Below are 25,694 nucleotides of genomic sequence, written 5' to 3'. Positions count from 1 at the left end.
CGTGTATATGTGTATGGTTTCACTTTTTATTTTTATAAGCGTCTTAGGCGTAAAAATTTAGAATGTAACAATTTTCAACATTCATCGGAAGTTTATAAGGATACGTTAACGCTTATGTGTAACCTAGGGATAGTACGAGGATTGTTCAAATATGAATGCATCTAGAACGTTATCTCGCTCAATAATGCGAAAATCACGAGGAAATTAAGATTATTGGGTAGATAAACATGTTAGCTTTACATTGATACCACACCCATTAAAATCCGTTCACTTTAGCTGTGTCTATCGCTCGCTAAACATTGCCTACTCGTGTATACTAATACATAAATGGTTGGAAGTGTCAGCGTACGCCGTTGAAATACGGTCCTATATTAAGAATCGTTGTATTCTTGGCATAGGGTGTAAAGACATTTTTGATGAAATATGTTCTGTTTATGGACGTAATGAAATGTTTTTTTCGACAGTTCTTCGTTGGTTTAAGAAATTCAAGTGTGGGTTAGTTTCAACAGAAGATGCACCACATGACCGATGGCCAAAAACAGCAACGTCTGCCAAGATGGTTGCTAGAGTGAAAGAAATAGTTGCTACTGATGCAAGATACACCGCTAGGCAAATACATTTTGTAGCTAGTATGGTTAGCATCTCATTAGGAGCAGCTCATACAATTCTGAAACGTAATTTGAAAATGAGAAAGATCTGTGCTAGATGGATTCCCCCATCTGTTGACAGATGAGCAGAAAAAGGCACGCGTGCAATGCGCAAAATTGTTGCCTAAACAGTTTCCAAATTACAATGCACGGTCTTTCGGAAATGTCGTCACTGGTGACGAGACATGGGTTCACTTTTTTGAGCCCAAACGAAAGATTCAGAACAAAATATGGGCAACAAAGTCTGGCAAAAGACCATGCATTGCACAGCGGATCATGAGTGTCAAGAAGGTAATGTATGCCATATTCTTCACAACTCAGGGTCCTGCCATTCAAGTTGCTGTACCTAAAGGCAAATCCGTAAATGCGAAGTTTTACAAGACTAAAAGTGAAGAAATATTTCAAACATCGAAGACCCGCAACTGGTTTGGCCAATGTCAGATTGCTACATGACAATGCGTCATCGCACAGGCGTCTATTGTACAAGACTTTCTGAAGCAGGAAAAGGTTGTTGTGCTCCCTCATCCTCCTTATTCGCCTGACCTTGCCCCGTGTGACTTCTTTTTTGTTCCCAAGGCTCAAAAAATACCTTTCTGGTCCAAAATTTGTGCAGCGCAAACACCTCGGTTCTGCAATATTCCAGTGTCTTCATAGTATACCTAGAAAAGACTATAAAAATGCCTTCAAGGATTGGATTAGAAGACTGAAACTTTGCATATCTGTTGGAGGTGGATACTTCGAGGGGACCAAATAAAATTTTCATTGAAATCTATCAAGGATACATTTATATGTGCTTTTATATGTGCTTAGATGCATTCATATTTGAACAATCCTCGTATCTCTTACATCCTGATTATGGAAATTATAGAAGTTATGATTTATTTCAAATAGCGCCTGTGGTATAAAATATGAATTGAATGAAAAATAAACACTGACCTATAAAAGCGAATTCTGTCGTCAATATATATGAACATTTGCGATTTTCAAAATAACATGATCTGAGTATTTTACACAAAGTTGTCGCATTGGCGTTATGTAAAATATTCTGCATTGAAACCATTTCGCACTGGTCGCCAGTTTTACAGTTATAAAGACCTCTTTTGAAAAGAAAACTGTCTGTTTTTTACGTACCAAGATTCGTTTCACGTCTGTAGTGAGCCTCTGTTGAATGAGAGTGTAAAATACAAAGATTTGAAAAGAGATATATCAGAAAAACACGTAAACTAAGCTATGTTGTTATTTGGGGGTAGGGGTAGCATAATGTAATTTTACGCGAAAATGAATTCGGTGACCCCATAATTTTATTCCTTCAATCGACAGAAAATCAAATTTTCATGAAAATCTGATGAGTAGCAAGCAAATCGATTTTTTTTGTAGAATGAACAGAACGATTAACAAAAATCGTCTGATGGACGTGAAATCGCGGTTCATCAAAAGAGGACGTCAATAATCTTTTGAAGGTTTGCAGAGAAAAAAGTTTCAGAAATATCAAAAAAGTAAAATGCGCAGTCTGTGAGGAATATACTGAATTTTATATTAATCAAACTGTCGAAACGAAACCCAATAATTTCAAATTAGGCGCATTCCATTTTAAACCCAACAAAATCAATAAATAAATAAACATGGTTTAAATAGTGATATTTTCTAAGAGCAAACGCTGCCCGGTCATCTTGATTATATGACCATGTAGGGCTACCCAATGGATACACCAGGTACCTAATCTTGGCCAGGACCTATACATCAACGTAAACTATTGTAGTAATTTAACTCGAAATTTCAAGATAAGTAACTCGAAATTTCAAGTTAATAAATAACACACACCTGGCACTAATGCTCTTCCGTAAATTAAGACCATAGAAGGTTGGAAATATTGCTGCCTTATCAAAACATATCGTGAAATCATTTTGCGTGACCATTTATAATTTATTGGTTGCGTCAATTCACGAAATTAGAAGAAGCGAAATATAGAAATCCAGCAAAACGAGAAGTCTATTTTGCTTAGACGAAACAGTCTTTGAAAAGCTGAACTCCCTTGCACAATTCACTTTGACAGGTTGGACGCAGTATATATTTCATTTGTTTTGATACATATTCTCCTTTCGCTGTATTTCTATAATTCGCTTCTTCTAATGATATGAAAGTAGAAGCTGGAAGTCATGCACTTCCTGACTTTGGAAATATTCTAGCAGTTTTTTTTGTATCGTATTTAGGCGAGGCATATTATCAGTGTTATATTTTATTACAGGACAGCGATGACTATTTTTGATATCGCCACATCTGAGGTAGCAGGGTACACTTAGATGCGAAAATTTTGGGCATAGCCGGTCTTACATGTAGCGAGTCGCAATATTGCACTTCCCTTATGAGCAAAATCAGGGTGGCCACTTTATAAATTGCGTGCATGTTTTGTGCTTTTAATTAATGGCAAGATCAGGATTCTCATACAAGAATAAAGAAAGTTATCAAAACGAAAGTTTTACACCATCCATGAAAAATAACATGCCAAAATCATCAATTTTGCACTTTCTGAACAGCCTGCAATGATCCCGCTGCAAGAACAATGCCCAAGTTTATTTCATTTCTCAATTTAATAGTCCTTACTGAACGTCAGGATATAAACGGAATGGGGGCCCATCCAGCTCGTTTTTTTTTCTCACAAAATAGCGAAAATGTTCCTGAGTATCAATCAACAAGCACAGAACCCTTCCGTGATTTGAATTTTTCCGCGAAAAAGGTGTCTCATTGATCATACAAAGCTACCAGCAGTTAGTTTTCCAACTGACATCAGAATTTTAAATGTATCGGCTGTATAAATTTTCTAAAGAATTAATAATCATTATCTCTCACCTTAATTTACAGACATCCAAAATCACGAAGTTCTTTTTATTACAAATATTGACGGGGGCCAAAATTCGAAGTGTACCCTGCTACCTGACTACAAATCATCCGACTGATTTTTCAGTGTGCTTTTTATTGACCTACATATACCGTGCCAATTTATGTCCTAAACTTTACATTTATATACTGTGATTTCTGCAGCGAAGTAACAATTTATGTTTCAATTTATGTTTCTACGTTTTATCTGCTGAAAACATGGGAAAAGGAAGGGACATTTCCATATAGGATCTAACAGAAGATGACATTAAACAGGTAAAGTTTTACTTGCATACTATTATGTCGTTGTATACTGGTACTGATGATAAACCCGGACAGATGATAAAGTCGACCACCTTGGAAAATATTCGATTGCAATCGGTTATTTATAAAATTGAACATACCATCTAATAGTTTCCACTTACAACACCAACTGGTGTAAACAAAAACAAAATTGGTAAATATTCTGTATAAATAAATGACTTACATTTATTTATATAAAAACTATTTATCCAAAATTACTGGGGAAGAGGGTGTTTTTTGCGCATGATCACTGTCGAAACATGAAAGCCTGACATTGGGTCACTTTTCATTACATGATCGGAAAAATTTTGTAAATGACAAAGTGGTCGAATTTATCATCAGTCAACGTTCATACAGTCCCCATTTTACAAACCCCTTTCAGGGCCTTACTTCGTGTGGGTTTGCTTACTAAATATAAATTTGAATTATGTAAAGATTTCAGTAAATGTTATGCTTTTTTTTGATACAGACCATTAATTACAATTTGCAGAAATAAAAAAGTTACAGTTAAAAAACCTCATTATCATCAGTACCAGTACATATCATTGGGTTTTTTCTCAAATGCGTTATATTATATATACGTAATACAGGGCGGTAACAAGCGGTTACTTATTTGCGGGGAACACAAATATTTGTTACTAATTACTTAATTGAAAATACAGCATTATTTCTCTTCTTCTAATTGTTTGTGTCTGCAAACAAGAGAAACATACTCGTTTACTGAAATTATTTACTGTTGTTTATTGTTCTTTGAAATGTCTAGTACAATTAAAATATAGAGTAAAACCTGATTCAGGCTAACTACCTTTAATTGTTGATATATTTTGTGTGTTGTACTGTGTGTCCATATCATTCTGTGATATGTAGTTTGTACGGCGCTTTTGAACGTTTATTTTATAGATGAAAAGAGCGCTATAAGAATCTGGGAAAAAATAATAATAATAAAATAATAATACTGCTTCTAATTAAGGTGCATCAAACCATGTCATCATATGTTTTAATAATTTTGTACATACATTGTGGTGTTCAAATACAAAGAGATCTATATAAGAACATTTAAATGACCTTTCACCTTTTATATTATTATCTTCCGTTAAGAACTGAAATATTTGTAAGTCGAATTCAATTCTTTTTGATTTCAATCTATTGCATGTTCTACTCTTTCATTAGTTCAACTAATTTGACGCGATCCTAGGAAATATTGAGATAATTCTTTTCATATGGGCAATATCCCCACTCGTTTAGATTGTCCGTAACAAATATAAAACAATCTGAACGTCGAATTATTTGACTACTCTTTTATTTGACAGTGATTTGGCTACTGAAATAAGTCACATTTTCACAGCTTCTGGCTCTTCTATCATTTTTAGTTCAGCGCAACCTAGACAGACCAAAAAGGGCAATAGAAAATTAAGCTATCCTTACTTTCTTTTCTAAGTACTGAGAAATATATTCTTTATTATATTCGGGAAATTTGTGATCCTACCGAAAAGAAATTAGAAAATTCATTTACTGCTTAGTCCGAGTAACGTTAAACTTACTGAATTGAAATTTCGACTAAATATCTCGAAATTTCTTCGTTTGTTAAAACTTCAACATCTTAGATTCTACTCAATTTTCTACTTACGACATTCGAAATTTTGCCTTACTTACTCGAAATGTTGACTTACTTGTCAAAGTTTTGACTTATTAACAAAGGAATATCAAGGTATAAAGATTGACATAGATGTGGTGTGTGATTTTTGCTTTTCAGTTATTTTGTTCTGTTGCAGCTACAAATGTCGTCAAGGCGCCTCACCGAACGTCGACATGTCACCACACCAAACTGCCCCCGAACGTTGCCCGACAAACGTCATCCTGCTGAATGTTGTCCCGCCAAATGTCGTCTTTTCGCCTTCCGGAATGACATGATACTCATAGCATAGATTAAATTCGAGACATAAGGAATTAACATTTTAATATTGGTGAAATACCGGTATTTGTAAGCCGAATATTTGTAGGCCCCTAATGAAATGTTATCAGAGAATATCGCTCACTCTCACCTCTATAGCCCTCGCTACACAACCAACCCCGAGATCTAAAATATACGATATAGATAGAGGGCAATGCGTATGCGTTTGTGGCTGCGTGCGTGCGTAAGTGCGTGCTTACTCTGTCCATCCGCATACTCTTCCGTCTAGTGTTTAGCCAGATAACAAATTTGTCGATCATTAGAAAAAATACCTTATCATTGCGTCAGTGAGACAGACTGTCGTGCGAGCAAACACAGATCCTTATCTGAATGGTCCATACCAAACTATGGAGAGGGGGTTGGGCAAGTGAATACCATAGAATATCTTATCTCAGCAGGAATTAAACATTCGTAGAGAAATCTGTTTTATTTTCTCCATTATGCGGCTAGTTCCATGCAAATACGGGCCCAAAAGTTAGACTGGGCGACGTTTTATAGGGCGATGTTCGGCGGGGAGACACCCGGCAGGCGACATTCAGCGGGTCACCATAACGACGCTTGGCGAGGCCACATTCAGCGAAGCGAGATTAGGTGGGTCGTCGTTTGTCGGGGCGACGTCCGGCGAGGCGACATTTTCAGCACGAGAGTAAACACCGGAAAGTCCCAAACACAAGCCAGTCCACTAGTTCTATTATTTTCACTCGTTTACTACTGATATTTCAATAAAAATAAACTCATTTTATATTGTTGTATAAGCTAATTACTCTCTATTACAGGCATTATCTTAACACATCCTACGAAAGGAAAATAACCAGACTTATATTTAAAATATTGCACGAGATTATGTGTTCACGTTTTATTTTCCAGGCATTTGAAAAGACACAAAGCAAGTTTGAGAAGATTCCTGGCTTTAAGTTGGTAAGAATTACTGAAGAGTACTACGATAAAGCATTGCAGTTGTGTCGAGAGCATTTCGTACCTCAAGAGCCTTTGATGAAATCGGTAGGTGCCCCATGGTGCGAGACAATAGAATCATACTGGTTAGCTGCGCTTAAACTCAACCTTTCGCTGATGCTTATAGACGAAGACACGGACGAAGCTGTTGGTTTTCGGACGATAAGATACGCATTCAAAGATGAGGAGTTAGATCTTAAAGGTACCATACCAGAACCATTACAAGTGCTCCTGCAGTATATTCTCTACTGTGAAGAAAAAGCTAGTTTCTTTGATCACTATAATATACAAGAGACAATACATTTTCTGTCGCTTGTACTTGCTGCCAAATACCAGAGGTGTGGTTATGCTACAAAAATATTCCATGCAGCGATAGATATGGTGCGAAACCTTGGTTTAGAACAAGTTTATATCAAAGGTGAAGGCACGTCCAATTTCTCCAAGAAGATTTATGAAAAAGAGGGTTTTGACATTTTGTACGAACATGTGTATAACGATTGGGAGGTCGACGGAGAGAAACCGTTTAGTAATACTGGTGAACACAAATCAATGAAAATATATGGACGGAAAATAACACAAAGTTAATAAAATAAATATTGTGAGGCAGGCAGTAAACATATCTTAACTTTCTTGCATACCAGACGGGGATTTCCGGTATCTTTTCCGGTGCTGGAAAAATCCATCTTACACCCCGGGGTGTAAGATGACTCTCGTGCTGTAAATGACGTATTACGAACTACATATATGTAGAAGATTTATGTAGTAATATATATTTTATTCCAAAAACGGAATCAAAATTCAATACCTTGACAGCTCCTACTGGTTCCTGAAAGTATATTTCTCGATTCAAATCACGTTATTTTATCAAAAATTCATAACGTTACGCTGCAACCGATAAAACAAAACCGGAACTAAACATTGTTATTTGTTTTGAAACGTCATGACGTCTTTCCTGTTTACGGACGTTGGTTTCCTGCGCTTTGTTTAAATACACTGCCATAACAAATAGTTCTAAAAGGAAAGCCGTTCGATTGATTTTATTTTTGTTATTATTTCTTGAAATCGGTATGCAAGAAAAAGATTCTGTCACTGGTTATAGGTGCAAATGGAAATATCCGGCTCTCGGGTAACTGTTTAGGCGGTAACTCGGCAGGGAGCCTCGTTACCGCCTTAACAGTTACCCTCGAGGCCGGATATTCCCATCTGCACCTACAACCAGTGAAAGAATCTTATAATCTTAGACAGAAGGATATCCATCTTATCACCATTTTATATATTTAGAATCTACTTCTGCATGAATAAAAATAATTATACGGGGAATCTTATTTTTTCGTCTTTAGTTCGCCTTATTGCCACAATGCCGTTGGTCCATTTTTGGCAAAATTAAGATTTTAGTGTCACAAGGTATGTCTCTATTACATTTGTATGATAGTGAATTTAGTCCTTTACACTCAAATCTTTGAATTTCGTTTCCCAATGCTTGTAACGGCATTATGGAAATAAGGCGACGGCGTGTGTAGGCCTATACATTAAAGACAGTCCAACTAGTATTGATTATGACTATAGTGTTGAGAATGATGATGGTGGTGGTGGCGTTGTTATAACACAAAGATATTGATACTGAATAAGTTGGAGGTGTACCATTTTCATCTTTTCTTCTTTAAAAAAATTCTGCCCGATTTTTAATCAAAGAGTATGTAAGAGATCACCAACAAAAGATCATAAATTTATCAATAATTTCCTTTACAACATCCCGAATTTCAGTACTCAACTTTGTATCTTCTGTTATCCTGTAGAAACTAGTTTAGAGAACATCATTTGTGTTACTATATCACTGGAATTTGCATTTTCAAAACCTTTCTAGAAATACGGACGCTGTTTATGTTCAGAGTTGTTTTTATGTCAGAACTAAGTGATACTTTCTTTGTAGTGTCAACAATTAATTTGCCAGCGCCTGTGTAGCTTTCCCTCTGAGGAGGTTATTTTTGCATGGAATAAGACACTGTGTAAATGAATTTTCAAAACAACAAAACAACAACAAGAAAACACCATGAGGTCAGATTCATCAAGACCAAATTGTTTTTGCTCCCTTTCTGTCTTAAGCTTGTTATCGTGTCTGTATTCAGAAATTAAAAGAAAATAACTGTATATAAATGATGCTTAATATAGGCATTGCGGAAATTATAAATTACAGTAATAGCAGTTCATAAGTGAAATGTATAATTTTCAAAATAATATGATAAATATACAAAACGTCTTTGTATATCGTGACTTTATCAAATTATACCAATATTACCCGTGCAGTGCCCTGTGCATTGCATCGCTTTGTTGTGACGTCATCAAGGTCACTGAAGTCTCTACACCTTCCTAGTATCGATACTCCTTATAGAAAATTCGAATGAATCAAGTTCTGAATGATTGATTTAAATACATCATCTGAAGTTTTAAAAAGTAAGAGCATTTTATTTTGGAAAAACTTTTAAAATTATATTCGGAATTGTACACGTATTTTCGAAAATGACGATGAGACAGTATTACAGTATTAATGAGTGCTCTTTGATGTAAACCTGTGATTCAAAGTTAAGCGAAGTATAGGTTGTTTTGATCTTTTTTTTTTTTTTGATAGACTTTGAATAATACAGTCTTTTTATTTGACCAGTGATTAAGCGGCAGTCCTTAATTAAACGGATTTGTCTATATAAATATATATACTATTTCGTTAATCTTGAAAACCGTCGTTTGATCCTAAGGTTCCTTTAAGGCTGTCAGTAGCAATAACTTTAGAAAGAGGTACACAAAATATGTTTATCAATTAAGATCATCAATTTTGCTGTTAAAGTTGTATGTAGTTTGAATCTAAACGGACAACTGTTCATGTACTCTTGTTAAACGCTGATTTATCATTGAAATTTGATGTTCCTTTCAAAAAAATTGGTTCATGTACACGTGTCTACTAGATAAATTCTTTTACTTAAGTCAGTGTGTAATCAGGATGTTCCTTTTTTACATTCTTGTTTTATTTCTTTCCTTGCACGAGTTCTGTTTTCAATGATCAATTATTCCAGTCTGGAATCTTTTTACTTTACTGAACATGCATACATGTATTTTTAAATGTATATAGATGAATTTAATATCACAAACTTGATACTAAAACTTGTGGTGTCATTGAATGATTCTAAACAGAAGTAATATCGAAGCGAATTGATTACACCGACACCAGATTTGAAGTGGTCTTGTTCCTCAAGTTTGCACATATAAAACTGAAGAATATTTGCAAATAACTTATAAATATTCATCTTTCACGCATACATATCTATATTATGAACGTACGAACCTCTAACATTTGAAATCCCATGCTTCGTCCGCAGGTGACTGATTAACCCCGATATAGAAGCATACTTCTTGTCACAGTTGTCGCACTGATATATCTTATTTGCGGCATTCTTTGGTTTAAGTTTAGATGTTGGATTGAGCTCCGTTGAATTATATTCACCAGAATCCTCTATTTCACTACTAGTGAATTCACCAAGCAAGTCGTCTAAATCAAGATCACGGAAATCTATACAGTCCTCTTTGTCATGAGCCATTTTTAATCATGAAACTTCACTACAACTACAGTGTAATTTCTCGTAACTGAACGAACACAAAATGATTGACAAATTCATGTTTTATGAGTAACATACACTTTAATTTTCAGTTATATATATACATATATTTAGAAAAGAACAGAACAGAACAGAACATATATCATCAGTTTATTTGAACTTTACAGCTCTCCATACAGTTACCAGGCACGAGAAAAGCTGATGTTATAACGTATTCTCTTAGACCCGTGGTGATTAATTGTAAAAAAGAGATTAGAAAACTAATTATAAAAAAATAGCTAGTGGCAAAAGATTAAAACGTATATCAAACCTTTAAATGAAATTTCATTGAAATTCAGCTGATCAAAACATAAAAAATAAACAAATCAAATTACGAGATGTACTCGTGCTTAGTCGGTTTGCTTCTTGATACCAGTTAAAAGGCAAGTATGTGACAATGAATATGATTTCATAATGAAATCGCCCATTTTATAGTATTTATATTTTTGGTAATTCAAGGGCCATAATTTTGAAGTACCTCGCACGATTTGGCTAGTTAAATAACTTGGCCGAGGAGTTATAGTAAAAAACATTTGGTTCAAATCTGGTGAAAATCGGATGAGAAATGTTGGACTTAGAGCGCGGACAAGAGTGAAAAGGCCAATTTTCGGTAATTCGAGGGCCATAATTCCAAAGTGCCTTGGCCGATTTGGCTAGTTATCGAACTTGGCCGAGGACTTATGGTCAAACATATTTTGTTCAAGTTGGTGAAGATCGGATGAGAAATGTTTAACTTAGAGCGCGGAAAAGTGTAAAAAGGCCGATTTTAGGTAATTCAAAGGCCAAAACGCCGAAGTCCCTGGATCGATTTGGCTAGTTATCGAACATGGCCGAGGTATTATGGTTAAGTACATTTTTGTCAAGTTTGGTGAAGAATGGATGAGAAATCTTTGACTTAAGAGTGCGGACAAGATTCTTGACAGACAGAAACACACATAGACACACAGACAGGAGTAAATCAACATGTCTACCGCACCACTGTGCGGTGGGAGACATAATGACTGTACATTCTTAATTGACATAGTTGAAATTAAGACCACAGAAGGTTGCAAATATTGCTGCCTTACAAATAGATACCGTGAAATCATTTCATGTGGCCTTTATTGATTGCGTCAATTCACGAAATCAAATTCAAGCTAACAGATAAAATTTTCATTCATTTTATCTTTAAAAGTGTAAAACCACGAATACATTTTCCCACGAAACAACCGAATTAATTTTCGTGCCCACGAAAACAAATAACGTAAGCATTTTAAAAAGGTAGAGTGCAACTCGCTGCGTTCTTTGTGTGAATGGGAAATCCCTCCAAAGGTTGTTATTATCCAATGAGAAATGAAATTTCATAACACACATTATAACTGTACAAAAACTGTTGCGCTAATCTGTCAAAATGAATTGTGCGCGGTCTTTTTTTTTTTTGCTTTTTCACAAACTGTCTGTTTTCCGTGGTCTAGGACAGATATATAGACTCACTGGACATCCTTAGGCGCTTTGTGCTTCTTGTTCTTCTGTGTCCGAATCGAGATAAAATCGCCCTTATGACACGAACAAGTCCAAAGAACATTGTTCTCGGGTAAAAATTTGACACCACGTCCTAATCGTGGGTGGGGGGGGGGGGGGGGGGGGGACCGCGAACAATTCGAGAACAATATGGCGGAATGGGAAAGTGAGGACGATTCCTGCATGATTTGCACGCAATACCAATGATAAATATGACCAAATCATATTGAATGAAGAATTACACATTCTTAAAATGTTGGTTTATCCCTCGTATGTAAACAGCCGAAAACAGCTGTAAAACTCCACTTCCGTTCCTGTTAGACGTTTAATTCGTGCTACTGATCCGACTCGACTCATTCCCCTGGAAATAACCCAAGACGCCGATGTTCTAAGCAAAATAGACCATTTGCTTGATTTCTATTCCGCTTAGACGAACCAATTCGTGATCTATCCTGTGCGCGATTAAAGCCATGCACTTCCTAGTTTTGGAAATATTCGGTATTCTAGCTGGTTTTCATTGTATCTACAAGGCGTATTATCAGTGTAATCATTTATTACATCCTCTTCTGACTACATATCATCCGGTGCTTTTTATTGACCTGTATACTGTGCCAATTTATGACCTAAAATTTACATTTTTATACTGTGATGTTTTAACGAAGCGCATAACATTTTATATGCTTTATCTGCAGAAAACATGGGAAAAGGAAGGGACATTTCCATAAAGAATTTAACAGAAGATGACATAAAACAGGTAAGGTTTTACTTGCATACTATTAGATAAATTGTTGAATCATTAATTATCTTCAATACAATCTTGCACACCTTAGATTTAGGTCAAATGTTGTTATTGTTTGCCGGTTTCGGATTGGTTGAAAAATGTGTAGGGAAACCCCGTAGCATTCAATGAGACTTCAGCTGATTGGTTAAAAATGTGTTGCCTTGAATCATGAAAATATCCTTAAAATCTTGGAATGTAATGTTTTCTGTGCATTTTGAAGTATTTTATAGCTGTCGGCTATATATTTAACTCTGAAATTAGCAGTTTAGTGAAGCAAGTACTTGTTGGAATTCACCACTAAATTCCATGCACAGTTGAGGGTGGTTGTCTTTGAATGGAAATAGAAAAAATAGATCGGGCATGTCCATGTAAAAATGTTATTTTTTGGTGTCTGGAAGGCTATTTGACAGGGCAAATGGCACCTCATGTGTCAACAAAGGTTCTGAGGGGGTCCTGCAGAGTCATTTCTTACAATGTAAGCCTATAGAAAAAATAAAAGCAGTGTCTGACCTTTAAGCGAAAATTATTCGAATTCTGTATGGGTACAGATACGAACAGGATTTATATAATTTTCATAGTTCATTGCATTGTCAGATTTTAGAACATACTTTTTAAATGTTATCTTGTTTATAATGCTGCTTGATAATATGGTGTCTGATTAGTGTCATTTCTACTTCTTCGATATATCCCCACAAGCGAAAATACGAAATTTAAGATCTTTATACTGAGGGGGCGCTATGCGAAAATTCGCGTAAGGATGTGGTATCAGAACGATTCAATTAAATATGGCGGGGAAGGGTGTGGGGGGGGGGGTGCGAAAAGTCGATATTTTAGAACTCATAAGTTAAGGCACCTACCATTATGCCTCTTAAATCTCGTAAATTCTCCCTGACGAGTACCCATTTAGCAATTTATCGAGAACCGTTACTACAACTAGTGCTAGACTATCGCTATTTCACAAATAGTCGAATAGAACTTAAACGAAACCTATCTTTTGCATTAAACGCCTTTTTTCTTAAATATTACATATTCATTCATTGATAAATGAAGCATTCGTTCATATATAATCTCACATATGTCGTAAAAATGACGTCATTTACAGAACCAGAGTAGAGTACAAATGGTGTTAGACGAGACTTTTCAGAACGAGAGAAAAGTCATATACAAATGAAAAATGATTCTGTCAAGATTTCGTTTACTTCTGATATTTCAATAAAAAATAAACTCATTTAATACTGTTGTGTAAGCTACAGGCATTATCTTAATACATCCTACGAAGGGCAAATAACTAGACTAATATTTAAAATATTGCACGAGATTATGTGTTCACGTCTTATTTTTCAGGCATTTGAAAAGACACAAAGCAAGTTTGAGAAGATTCAAGGCTTCAAGTTGATTAGAATTACTGAAGAGTACTACGATAAAGCATTGCAGTTGTGTCGAGAGCATTTCGTACCTCAAGAGCCTCTGATGAAATCCGTAGGTGCACCATGGTGCGAGACAATAGAATCATACTGGTTAGCTGCTCTAAAACTCAACCTTTCGCTTATGCTTATAGACAAAGACACGGACGAAGCTGTTGGTTTCCGGACGATAAGATACGAATTCAAAGATGAGGAGTTAGATCTTAAAGGTACCATACCAGAACCATTACAAGTGCTCCTGCAATATATTCTCTACTGTGAAGAAAAAGCGAGTTTCTTTGATCACTATAATATACAAGAGACAACACATTTTCTGTCGCTTGTAGTTGCTGCCAAATACCAGAGGCGTGGTTATGCTACAAAGATATTCCATGCAGCGATAGATATGGTGCGAAACCTTGGTTTAGACCAAGTGTATATCAAAGGTAAAGGCACGTCCAATTTCTCCAAGAAGATTTATGAAAAAGAGGGTTTTGACATTCTGTATGAACATATGTATAACGACTGGGTTGTCGACGGAGAGAAACCGTTTAGTAATACTGGTGAACACAAATCAATGAAAATATATGGACGGAAAATTACACAAAGTTAATAAAATAAATATTTCAAGCTCCGCCCACAGCTCCCGAGTATAGAGGGTGTTCACCATGATAGTGCCAGTCACTCTGTTCGCTGCAGACAGGACTGACGAACAAGAGTGGGTAATATCATTAGTAAGTTGACCAAATTTATAGAATGTAATAATAATAATGATAATAATATTAATAATAATAATAATGAAAAAAAACCCTCAATATTCCGGACTTATGTATTATCCCATAAGCGCACATGTTTAACAGTTTAAAATTAAGGTAATCTGTATAACGGATAATACTGTTCTAAATATCACTATTAGATCATTATATAGAAATATTGTGAAGCAGTATTTTTGCAAATATTTCATCACAGTTGAATCTGTTAAATTATAATTCGCTCAAACGTTTCCTTTCTGTCCGGAGCCAAACTGGAGAAATTCGTAGAAAGATACAATAACTTACTTGTGCGTCAGTTTTATTTAACAGTTAGAAAGTTCTGATGTTTGACCATTCTACATGTTATGTTCTAACTCAGTTCACCGATTAAGGGGAAGTAACTCGAACAACCAATAGCAAGGTGTGATAAAGAGTTACACGTAGTGAAACAGGAGATACAGGCTCCTGGGTCCCTCACTCATCGCAAGATGACTTAACAGTTGTCTTATCCAATACTTATGTACGAGGAACCTTCGGAGCTTGAAATAATATACTATAAAAAGGGAAGTTTTAAATAAACAGAAGTACCGAAAGACAGTTTTGACAAATTATTTCTCCAATTATTAACGCATTTGCTCTTCCAGAGATAATAGGAATTCTTAAAATGATGGTTACAGAACATCTCGTAATTTGATTTGTTTATTTTTTATGTTTTGGTCAGCTGAATTTCAATGAAATTACATTTAAAGATTTGATATACCTTTTAATCTTTTGCCACTAATTTTTTTTATAATTAGTTTTCTAATCTTTTTTTTTACAAATAATCGCCACGGGTCTAAGAGAAAACGTTCTGATATCAGCTTTTCTCGTGCCTGGTAACTGTATGGAGGAGCTGTAAAGTTCAAATAAACTGATGATATATGTTATGTTCTGTTCTGTTCTGTTCTTTTCTAAATACATGTATATACATAATTAAATATTAAAGGTTATGTTACGCATAAAACATGAATTTGTCAATCATTTTTTGTTTGTTCAGTGACGAGAAATTACACTGTAGTTGTTGTGAAGTTTCATGGTTAAAAATGGCTTATGACAAAGAGGACTGTATAGATTTACGTGATCTTGATTTAGACGACTTGCTTGGTGAATTCACTAGTAGTGAAATAGAGGATTCTGATGATGATTATTCCACGGAGCCCAGACCAACATCTAAACTTAGACCAAAGAATGTCGCAAATAAGATATATCAGTGCGACAACTGTGACAAGAAGTATGCTTCTATATCGGGGATAATTAGTCACCTGCGGACGAAGCATGGGATTTCAAATGTTAGAGGTTCGAACTCGTTAATTACGTTCATAATATAGATATGTATGCGTGAGAGATAAATATTTATAAGTTATTTGCAAATATTCTTCAGTTTTAAATGTGCAAACTTGAGGAACAAGACCACTTCAAATCTGGTGTCGGTGTAATCAATTCGCTTCGATATTACTTCTATTTAGAATCATTCAATGACACTACACGTTTCATTATCAAGTTTGTGATATAAAATTCATCTATATACATTTATAAAAAACATGTATGCATGTTCAGTAAATTAAAAAGATTCCAGACTAGAATAACTGATCATTGAAAACAGAACTCGTGCAAGGAAAGAAATAAAGCAAGAATGCAAAAAAGGCACATCCTGATTACACACTGACTTAAGTAAAATAATTTATATAGTAGACACATGCACACGAAACAATTTTTTTTAAAGGAACATCAAATTTCAATGATAAATCAGCGTTTAACAGGAATACATGTACATCAACAGTTGTCCGTTTAGATTCAAACTACATACAACTGTAACAGCAAAAATGATGATCTTAATTAATTAACATATTTTGTGTACCTCTTTCTAAAGTTATTGCTACTGAAAGCCTTTAAGGAATCTTAGGATCAAGCGACGGTTTTCAAGATTAACGAAATAGTATATATATAGACAAATCCGTTTAATTAAGGACTCCTGCCTGATACACTGGTCAAATCAGCGAGTGTTTTTCTTCAAAAAGACTGTATTATTCAATGCCTGTTAAAAACAAATAAAGATCAAAACAGCCTATACTTCGCTTAACTTTGAATCACAGGTGTACATCAAAGAGCACTCATTAATACTGTAATACTGTCTCATCATCATTTTCGAAAATAAGTATACAATCCCGAATATAATTTTAAAAGTTTTTCCAAAATAAAATGCTCTTTCATGTTAAACTTCAAAAGATTTATTTAAATCAATCATTCAGAACTTAATTCATTCGAATTTTCTATAAGGAGTATCGAAACTAGGAAGGTGTCATGTCCTAGATTTGACACGTCACAAAATTCTGATTATTTAGGATGAAAACACAAATTTTCACACTGTTTATAACACCTAAACCTACGATGGCACAGAGGTGACATCCGCAACACTTTACTTATATTGTGGCCACAACTTAGTAAATCGTGGCCTCAACTTAGTAACTTGTGGCCACAACTAAGTAAATTGTGGCCACAACTTAGTAAATCGTGGCCTCAACTTAGTAACTTGTGGCCACAACTTAGTAACTTGTGGCCACAAGTTACTAAGTTGTGGCCACAACTTGGTAAATTGTGGCCACAATTAAGTAATTCCTGGCCACAATTTAGTAAATTGTGGCTACACAACATATTAAATCGTGGCCTCAACTTAGTAAATTGTGGCCACAACTTAGAAAATTGTGACCACAATTTGATAAGTTGTGACCACAATATAATAACTCGTGACCAAGACTTATATCAGCCAATCGAAACTATAAAATGATGGATAGACGGACGGACAGATGAATAGATTGGATGGTACCTACGTACCTACCTACTTATTTATTTGTCTGTACTTCCGTCCGTCTCTCTATCTTCCATTCCTGTATCACACTTTGCAGTGACGTAGACATTTTTGTGCGTCCATTTCGTATGGTTGCTGATTTCTGCCATTTTGCGTTATCTCCCCGCAACACTGTCGAGCGAAAACACGAGATTTAACAAGTTAAACTGCGGGGACGCAGGTTGAAAACTCTCTTTTTTAGCAGGGACGCAGAGCGAAAACACGATAATTACAAGAGTGTGAGAATAAGTAACTGGTATGTCGGGGAATGGGAAGCGAAAACACTATGATTAGCGCTGCTTAAACGTAGTGTTCTCGAACCGCGCCCCGACATTCCAGTTGCTAAATCTCACCCCGCGATCTTGCTAATTATCATGTTTCCGCTCCTCGCCTCGCTAAATAGCGAGTAACCGCCCCGAACCCCTGCCATTATAAGTTGTAAATTTCACGTGTTTTCGCTCGGCGGGGTCACCAGGCGAAAACTAGCTATTAAACGTTTAAGCAGCTCTAATTATCGTGTTCTCGCCCCGTGTCTAAGACATACCAGTTACTAAATCTCCCTGGCGGGGTTTCGACCTGCTTTCTGGACATCTGAACTTGTTAATTCTCGTGTTTTCTCTCGACGGGGCCGCGGGACGAAAATATAATTTAATAGGGCTAAAACGCGGAATGACAGAATTAGCCAATCGAAAAGACTTTTTTCTTCGCTGCTGTATAGGAGTGCAAAATAGGAGCGCACAAAAGTGTCTACGTACCAGCAAATGTTAAACCGGAATAAAAGATAGATAGATGGATGGATCGAAGGAGGGACGGACTGATGGGCGGATGGGTTGACGGACGGATGGATTGGATGGTACCTACCTTTCTACCTATTTATTTGTCTTTCTGTCCGTCTATCTATCTTTCATTCCTGTCTAACCCGTTGCAGGGACGTAGACACTTTTATGCACGTCCATTTTGTAAGGATGCTAAATTCTGCCAATTCGCGTTTTAGCCCAATTAAATTATATTTTCACCCCGGGGCCCCGTCGAGCGAAAACACGAGAATTAACAAGTTAAAATGTCGAGAACGCAGGCCGAAACCCCGCAAGGGCGATTTAGTAACTGGTATGTCTGGGGCGCGGGGCAAAAATACGATAATTACCACTGCTTAAACGTTTAATAACGAGTTTTCGCCTGGTGACCGCGCCGAGCGAAAACACATGCAATTTACAAGTTAAAATTATGGGGGTTCGGGGTATAACTCGCTATTTAGTGGGAGGAAGGAGCGGAAACATGATGATTAACAAGATCGCGGTGTGAAATTGGTAACTAGATGTCGGGGCGCGGTTCGGAAACACTACGTTTAAGCAGCGCTAATTATTGTGTTTTCGCTCCCCACCCCTGATATACCAGCTACTAATTCTCACCCCGTGACCCCGGTAATTATCGTGTTTTCGCTCCGCTTCCCCACTCAATAGAGAGTTTTCAGCCTGCATCCCCGCATTTTAACTTGTTAAATCTCGTGTTTTCGCTCGAAAGGGTCGCAGGGAGATAACGCAAAATGGCAGAAATCAGCAACCATACGAAATGGACGCGTAAAAATGTCTACGTCACTGCAAAGGGTAAGACAGGAATGGAAGATAGATAGACGGCCGGAAGTGCAGACAAATAAATAAGTAGGTAGGTACATAGGTACCATCCAATCTATTCATCTGTCCGTCCGTCTATGCATCTATTCATAGTTTCGATTGGCTGATATAAGTCTTGGACACGTGTTATTATATTGTGGCCACAACTTATCAAATTGTGGCCACAATTTACTAAGTTGAGGCCACAATTTACTAAGTTGTGGCCACAATTTAATAAGTTGCGGACACAATTTACTAACTTGTGGACACAATTTACTAAATTGTGGCCACGATTTACTAAGTTGTGGCCACAATTTACTAAGCTGTGGTCACAAGTTACTAAATTGTGGCCACAATATAAATAAAGTGTTGCGGATGTCACCTCTGTGCCACCGTAAGGTGTAGAGACTTCAGTGATCTTGATGACGTCACAACAACGCGATGCAATGCACAGGGCACTGCACGGGTAATATTGGTATAATTTGGTAAAGTCATGATATATAAAGACGTTTTGTATATTTATCTTATTAAATTGAAAATTATATATTTCACTTATGAACTGCTATTACGGTAATTTATAATTTCCGCAAATCCTATAAGTATCATTTATATACAGTTATTTTCTTTTAATTTCTGAATACAGACAGGATAACAAGCTTAAGACAGAATGGCAGCAAAAACAATTTGGTCTTGATGAATCTAAGATCATGGTCTTTTGTTGTTGTTGTTATTGTTGTTTTGAAAATTCATTTACACAGTGTCTTATTCCATGCAAAATAAGCTCCTCAGACAGAAAGCTACACAGGCGCTGGCAAATTAATTGTTGACACTACAAAGAAAGTATCACTTAATTCTGGCATAAAAACAACTCTGAACATAAACAGCGTACGTATTTCTTGATAGTTTTTGAAAATGCAAATTCCAGTGATATAGTAACACAAATGAAAATCACGACACTAGTTTCTACAGGTCGACAGAAGATACAAAGTTGAGTACTGAAATTCGGGATGTTGTAAAGGAAATTATTGATGAATTTATGATCTTTTGTTGGTGTTCTCTTACATACTCTTATGCGCTCTTTGATTAAAAATCGGCAGAAATTTTTGAAAGAAGAAAAGATGAAAACGGTAAACCTCCAACTTGTTCAGTATCAATATCTTTGTGTTATAACAACACCACCACCACCATCATCATTCTCATCACTATAGTCATAATAAAATATATACATAAATACAAAAGGTTATAGCAAACAGTGTTATTTAATTATTTTATGCCTCACAGATTTTTTTCAATAATGATTCCAATTGGTATCTTACAAACATCATTATGTACAGTAAAACATACACGAGTACTGGTAATATAATCTGGTAAATATTGTCAGTGCGCATCACGCTAGTATAGGGCAAGTATACTAGCTGGACTGTCTTTAATGTATAGGCCTATACACGCCGTCGCCTTATTTCCACAATGCTATAACAAGCATTTTGATAGTTTTGGGAAACGAAATTTAAAGATTTGAGTGTAAAGGACTAAATTCACTATCATACAAATGTAATAGAGCCATACCTAGTGACACTTAAATCTTAATTTTGCCAAAAATGGACCAACGGCATTGTGGCAATAAGGCGAACTAAAGACGAAAAAATAAGATTCCCCGTATAATTATTCTTATTCATGCAGAAGTAAATGTAAAACGGTGATTATATGGATATCCTTCTGTCTAAGATAATTAAGATATATTTACTGCCTGTCTCACAATAGTATATTATTTCAAGCTCCGAAAGTCCCTCGTATATAAGTATTGGATAAGACAACTTTTAAGTCGACTACCGATGTCATCAAAATCAAGGACCATAAGATAACGAAATACATTATACAACAAAACAAATCATTTGCATGGGTTACAATATCTATTTAATGCCCATTAACCACAGAATATTTTATACCCTCCTATCCAATACTCATCAGCAACAGGTATTGTGCATTCATTGCTATACATTCTATTGCTCCTACTTGTTGTTCCTGAAAGAGGTCGATTAACTTTGAGTGGGAATGACGTCAGCAGCCTGGTTTTTTTTCATAAGAGGATATTTAAATGAACTTATTTTAACAATCAATTTTCTTTTTTATGGAATGTACTCGTTGTTAATGGCTTCTTCTGGATCTTGCCGTACATGTTATGGGAGTTTTTCATTCTGAAGTCTGAATTCTGCCCATTAAATACACTCATCTGGAACGAAACCAAACGTTAAAAAATTACAATATTGCCTTCATTATAATTAATAAAAATAAACAGAATGTATAACGATTCAAAATTGTGCAATATAATCTTATGAAATCATTATATCAATACTAAGAAAATCAATACACATTCATGTTCAATAACGTAAATCAGTACGTCTACAAATTTTGTTATTTAAAAAAAAAGACCACAGTGACTAAACTTAATATTAAACAAATTGTACGAATTCAAACGATGTTAACGCATGCAGACAGAGCTATCTCCTTAGCGACATGACTATCTCCTTCACGACAGAGCTGTCTCTCACAATAAAAGGTAAATATTTCTACGCCAAAAGGATTTTTGGTACACACTTTTATTCCAACTTAGGGCTACCTCATGCCTAGTCGGTTTGCTTTTTAATACCAGTTTTATGACAATGAATATGCTTTCTTTATACGAAATGGCCCAGATTACCGCTATATCAACTATTTGGTAAACATCACCACGACCACAAATCAGAAATTAATTTGTCAATTTTAAATTGTCTGTTAAGTTAAATCAAATCTACATCGCCTACCATTCCCCAATTTTTCATATTCGATACAACGCTTAGAAAAATGCCAAAAAATATGATGACAGTCACCTTTGTTGACGTTTTTTTCGCGATATGTACTAGTTCGGAAGTTGCGACAGAGCGATTTACCGTATACCTCTGTGAATATCTGAAATATGAATTCTATTTGTCTTTTCACAAAAGAGCCCATTAAACCGTAGATTTATATATATTTTAGTTGAAGCTTATCATTATACATATACTGAAATAAAAGTTTTCAACAAAGCACATTTTATTATGTAAGATGCACGGTGACCAACAACTTTTCTTTCTATTTTGAAGCATTTTGTGTTTCAACGCAGCAAACACTTCAAAAAAAAAACTTAATTACAGAACTTGTTTTTGTAGATGCAAATACGTTTTTTCTCCATTTTTAAAAAAAGTGGTTGGGGTAATTATGTCATCATGTAGAAAAAAGAGATTTTTAGTGACACTTAGGCTTGTATAATACTAATATCACCATGTATTCATTGTAACCTGTAAGACCTTAAATCCCGGTAATATTAAGTGGAATATAATATGTTTTATAAAGTAACATCATTCTTCAATTTTACTTTAGTTCAAAAATGCTTCAACAGTGGATGAAGAAAATGCCCTTTAAATGAAAAAACAAAACGAGTTTGGTGACCTGTGCTTTTCTGCTCTTATTGGTCTCAGAAACTAATTTTCTTCAAGCTCACAGAGTATGAAAATATTCTTAATCGTAGAAAAAAATGACTGTACATCCTTAATCGCGACACAGATCAAATTAAGACCATAGAAGATTGGAAATATTGCTGTCTTATAAATATATACCGTGGGACGTTTATTGGTTGCGTCAATTCACGAAATCAAATTCAAACTAACAGTTAAAATTTTCATTCATTTCATCTTTAAAAGTGTAAAACCACGAATTCATTTTCTCACGAAATAACCGAAATTTCATGAGCACGAAAACAAATAACGTAAGAATTTTAAAAAGGTATAGTGAAACTCGCTGCGTTCTTTGTGTGAATGGGAAATCCCTCCACAGGTTATTATTATCCTATGAGAAATGACCAATCTCACGAAATTAATAAGACACATTATAACTGTACAAAATGAAATATATATTGCGTCCAATCTGTCAAAAAGTAATAATTTATTATAGCCTCGTCTGACTACATATCATGCGATTGATTTTTTCATTGTGCTTTTTATTGACCTGAATACTGTGCCAATTTATGACCTAAAATTTACATTTATATACTGTGATGTTTTAAACGAAGCGCATAACATTTTCTATGTTTTATCTGCAGAAAACATGGGAAAAGGAAAGGACATTTCCATGGAGGATTTAACAGAAGATGACATTAAACAGGTAAGTTTTTACTTGCATACTATTAGATAAATTGTTAAATGTTATTGTTTATCATTAATTATCCTCGATACAAACATGTATACCTTAGATTTATGCGAAAATTATTCGAATTCTGTATGGGTACAGATACGAACAGGATTTATATAAATTTTTCATAGTTCATTGCGTTGTCAGATTTTAGAACATACTTTTGAAATGTCAATGTCCTGTTTATAAAGCTGCTTGATAATATGGTGGCTGATTAGTGCCATTTCTTCTTCTTCCATGCAACCCCGCCATGCAACCCCGAAAATACGATATTTCAGATCTTTAAACTGAGGGGGCGCTTTGCGAAAATTCGCTAAAGGGTGTGGTACCATAAAGAATCAGCTAATTAGTGGGGAGGGGGTGGGGGGGGGGGGGGACGAAAAGTCAATATTTTAGAACTCATAAGGCACCTGCCAATATGCCACTTAAATATCGTAATTTCTCCCTGCCGAGTAACCACTTAACAAATTTATCGAGAACCGCCTAGACTATCGTTTACTTTACATATAGTCGAATAGAACTTAAACGAAACCTATGCTTTGCATTAAGCTCTTTCTTTTCTTAAATTTTACACATTCATTCATTGATAAATGAAGCATTCGTTCATAAATAATCTCACATATGTCGTAAAAATAACGTCATTTACAGCATCAGATCAGTGTACAAATGGTGTAAGACGAGACTTTTCAGCAGGAGAGAAAACACCTAAAAGTCCCATACACATGAAAAATGATTCTGTCAAGACTTCTTTTAACTCGTTTACTACTGATATTTGAAAAAAAAAATTAACTCATTTAATATTGTTGTGTAAGCTACTTACTCCCTATTACAGGCATAATCTTAACACATCCTACGAAGGGCAAATAGCCAGACTTATATTTAAAATTTTGCACGAAATTCTGTATTCACGTTTAATTTTCCAGGCATTTGAAAAGACACAAAGCAAGTTTGAGAAGATTACTGGCTTTAAGTTGATAAGAATTACAGAAGAATACTACGATAAAGCATTACAGTTGTGTCAAGAGCATTTCGTACCACAAGAGCCTCTGATGAAATCCGTGGGTGCACCATGGTGCGAGGCAATAGAATCATACTGGCTAGCTGCTCTAAAACTCAACCTTTCGCTGATGCTTATAGACGAAGACACGGACGAAGCTGTTGGTTTTCGGACGATAAGATACGCATTCAAAGATGAGGAGTTAGATCTTAAAGGTACCATACCAGAACCATCACAAGTACTCCTGCAGTACCTTCTCTACTGTGAAGAAAAAGCTAGTTTCTTTGATCACTATGGTATACAAGAGACAATACATTTTCTGTCGCTTGTAGTTGCTGCCAAATACCAGAGGCGTGGTTATGCTACAAAGATATTCCATGCAGCGATAGATATGGTACGAAACCTTGGTTTAGACCAAATTTTTATTAAAGGTGAAGGCACGTCCAATTTCTCCAAGAAGATTAATGAAAAAAGAGGGTTTTGCCATTTTGTATGAACATGTGTATAACGACTGGGAGGTCAACGGAGAGAAGCCGTTTAGTAATACGGGTGAACATAAATCAATGAAAACATATGGACGGAAAATTACACAAAGTTAATAAAATAAATATTGTGAGGCAGGCAGTAAACATATCTTAACTATCTTAGACAGAAGGATATCCACAAAATCACCGTTTTATATATTTACTTCTGCATAAGTAAGAATAATTATACGGGAAATCCTTTCGTCTTATTATAGTTAATATATACGACGTGTAGGCTTATATACATGTATTAAATAAATCGGTATAGGACAGTCCAGCTAGTATACTTGCCCTAGCGTGATGCACACCGACAATATTTACAAGATTATATCAGTGCACGTGTATATGTTTTAATTTTGAAAGAATCTCAGTTAGAATCATTATTGAAAAAATCTATTAGGCATAATATAATAAAACAATACTGTTTGCTATAGCCTTTTGTATTTATGTTTATACATATATTTGATTATGACTATAGTGATGAGAATGATGATGGTGGTGTCGTTGTTATAACACAACGATATTGTTTTTTACTGAAAATACTCCTTAAAGTAACTGGTATAAGATGGGTTGAGTATATAAGTTGATCTACGTCAAAGCCTACATTAGTGACTAAAATCCATAAGTGAATGAAAATCAAAATTGAGAAAACAAAGTATTCATGACA

At 35.4% G+C, this 25,694-nt stretch overlaps 1 protein-coding gene across 2 annotated transcripts in view; it reads left to right on the top strand.

The window, feature by feature from the left end:
- The window catches only part of LOC123524827 (uncharacterized), a 35,985-nt gene extending 10,512 nt beyond the window's left edge, over positions 1 to 25,473 (top strand). Inside the window, exons 2-3 of one of the 2 annotated variants that reach the window (XM_053538398.1) lie at positions 23,418 to 23,479; positions 24,430 to 25,473. In XM_053538398.1, the coding sequence (XP_053394373.1) occupies positions 23,423 to 23,479; positions 24,430 to 24,999 (627 nt within the window). In that variant the 5' untranslated portion in view covers positions 23,418 to 23,422 and the 3' untranslated portion in view covers positions 25,000 to 25,473. Of the gene's footprint in view, positions 1 to 12,565; positions 12,628 to 13,998; positions 15,988 to 23,417; positions 23,480 to 24,429 lie in introns of those variants that run through there. The other variant, XM_045303329.2, reaches the window with a different exon arrangement.
- The last annotated feature ends 221 nt before the right edge of the window (positions 25,474 to 25,694 follow it).

This window comes from Mercenaria mercenaria, chromosome 3, assembly GCF_021730395.1.
Source record: "Mercenaria mercenaria strain notata chromosome 3, MADL_Memer_1, whole genome shotgun sequence".
NCBI lineage: Eukaryota > Metazoa > Mollusca > Bivalvia > Venerida > Veneridae > Mercenaria > Mercenaria mercenaria.
The sequence above is the reverse complement of the archived record's forward strand: the minus strand, read 5'-3'. Positions and strand labels throughout refer to the sequence as shown.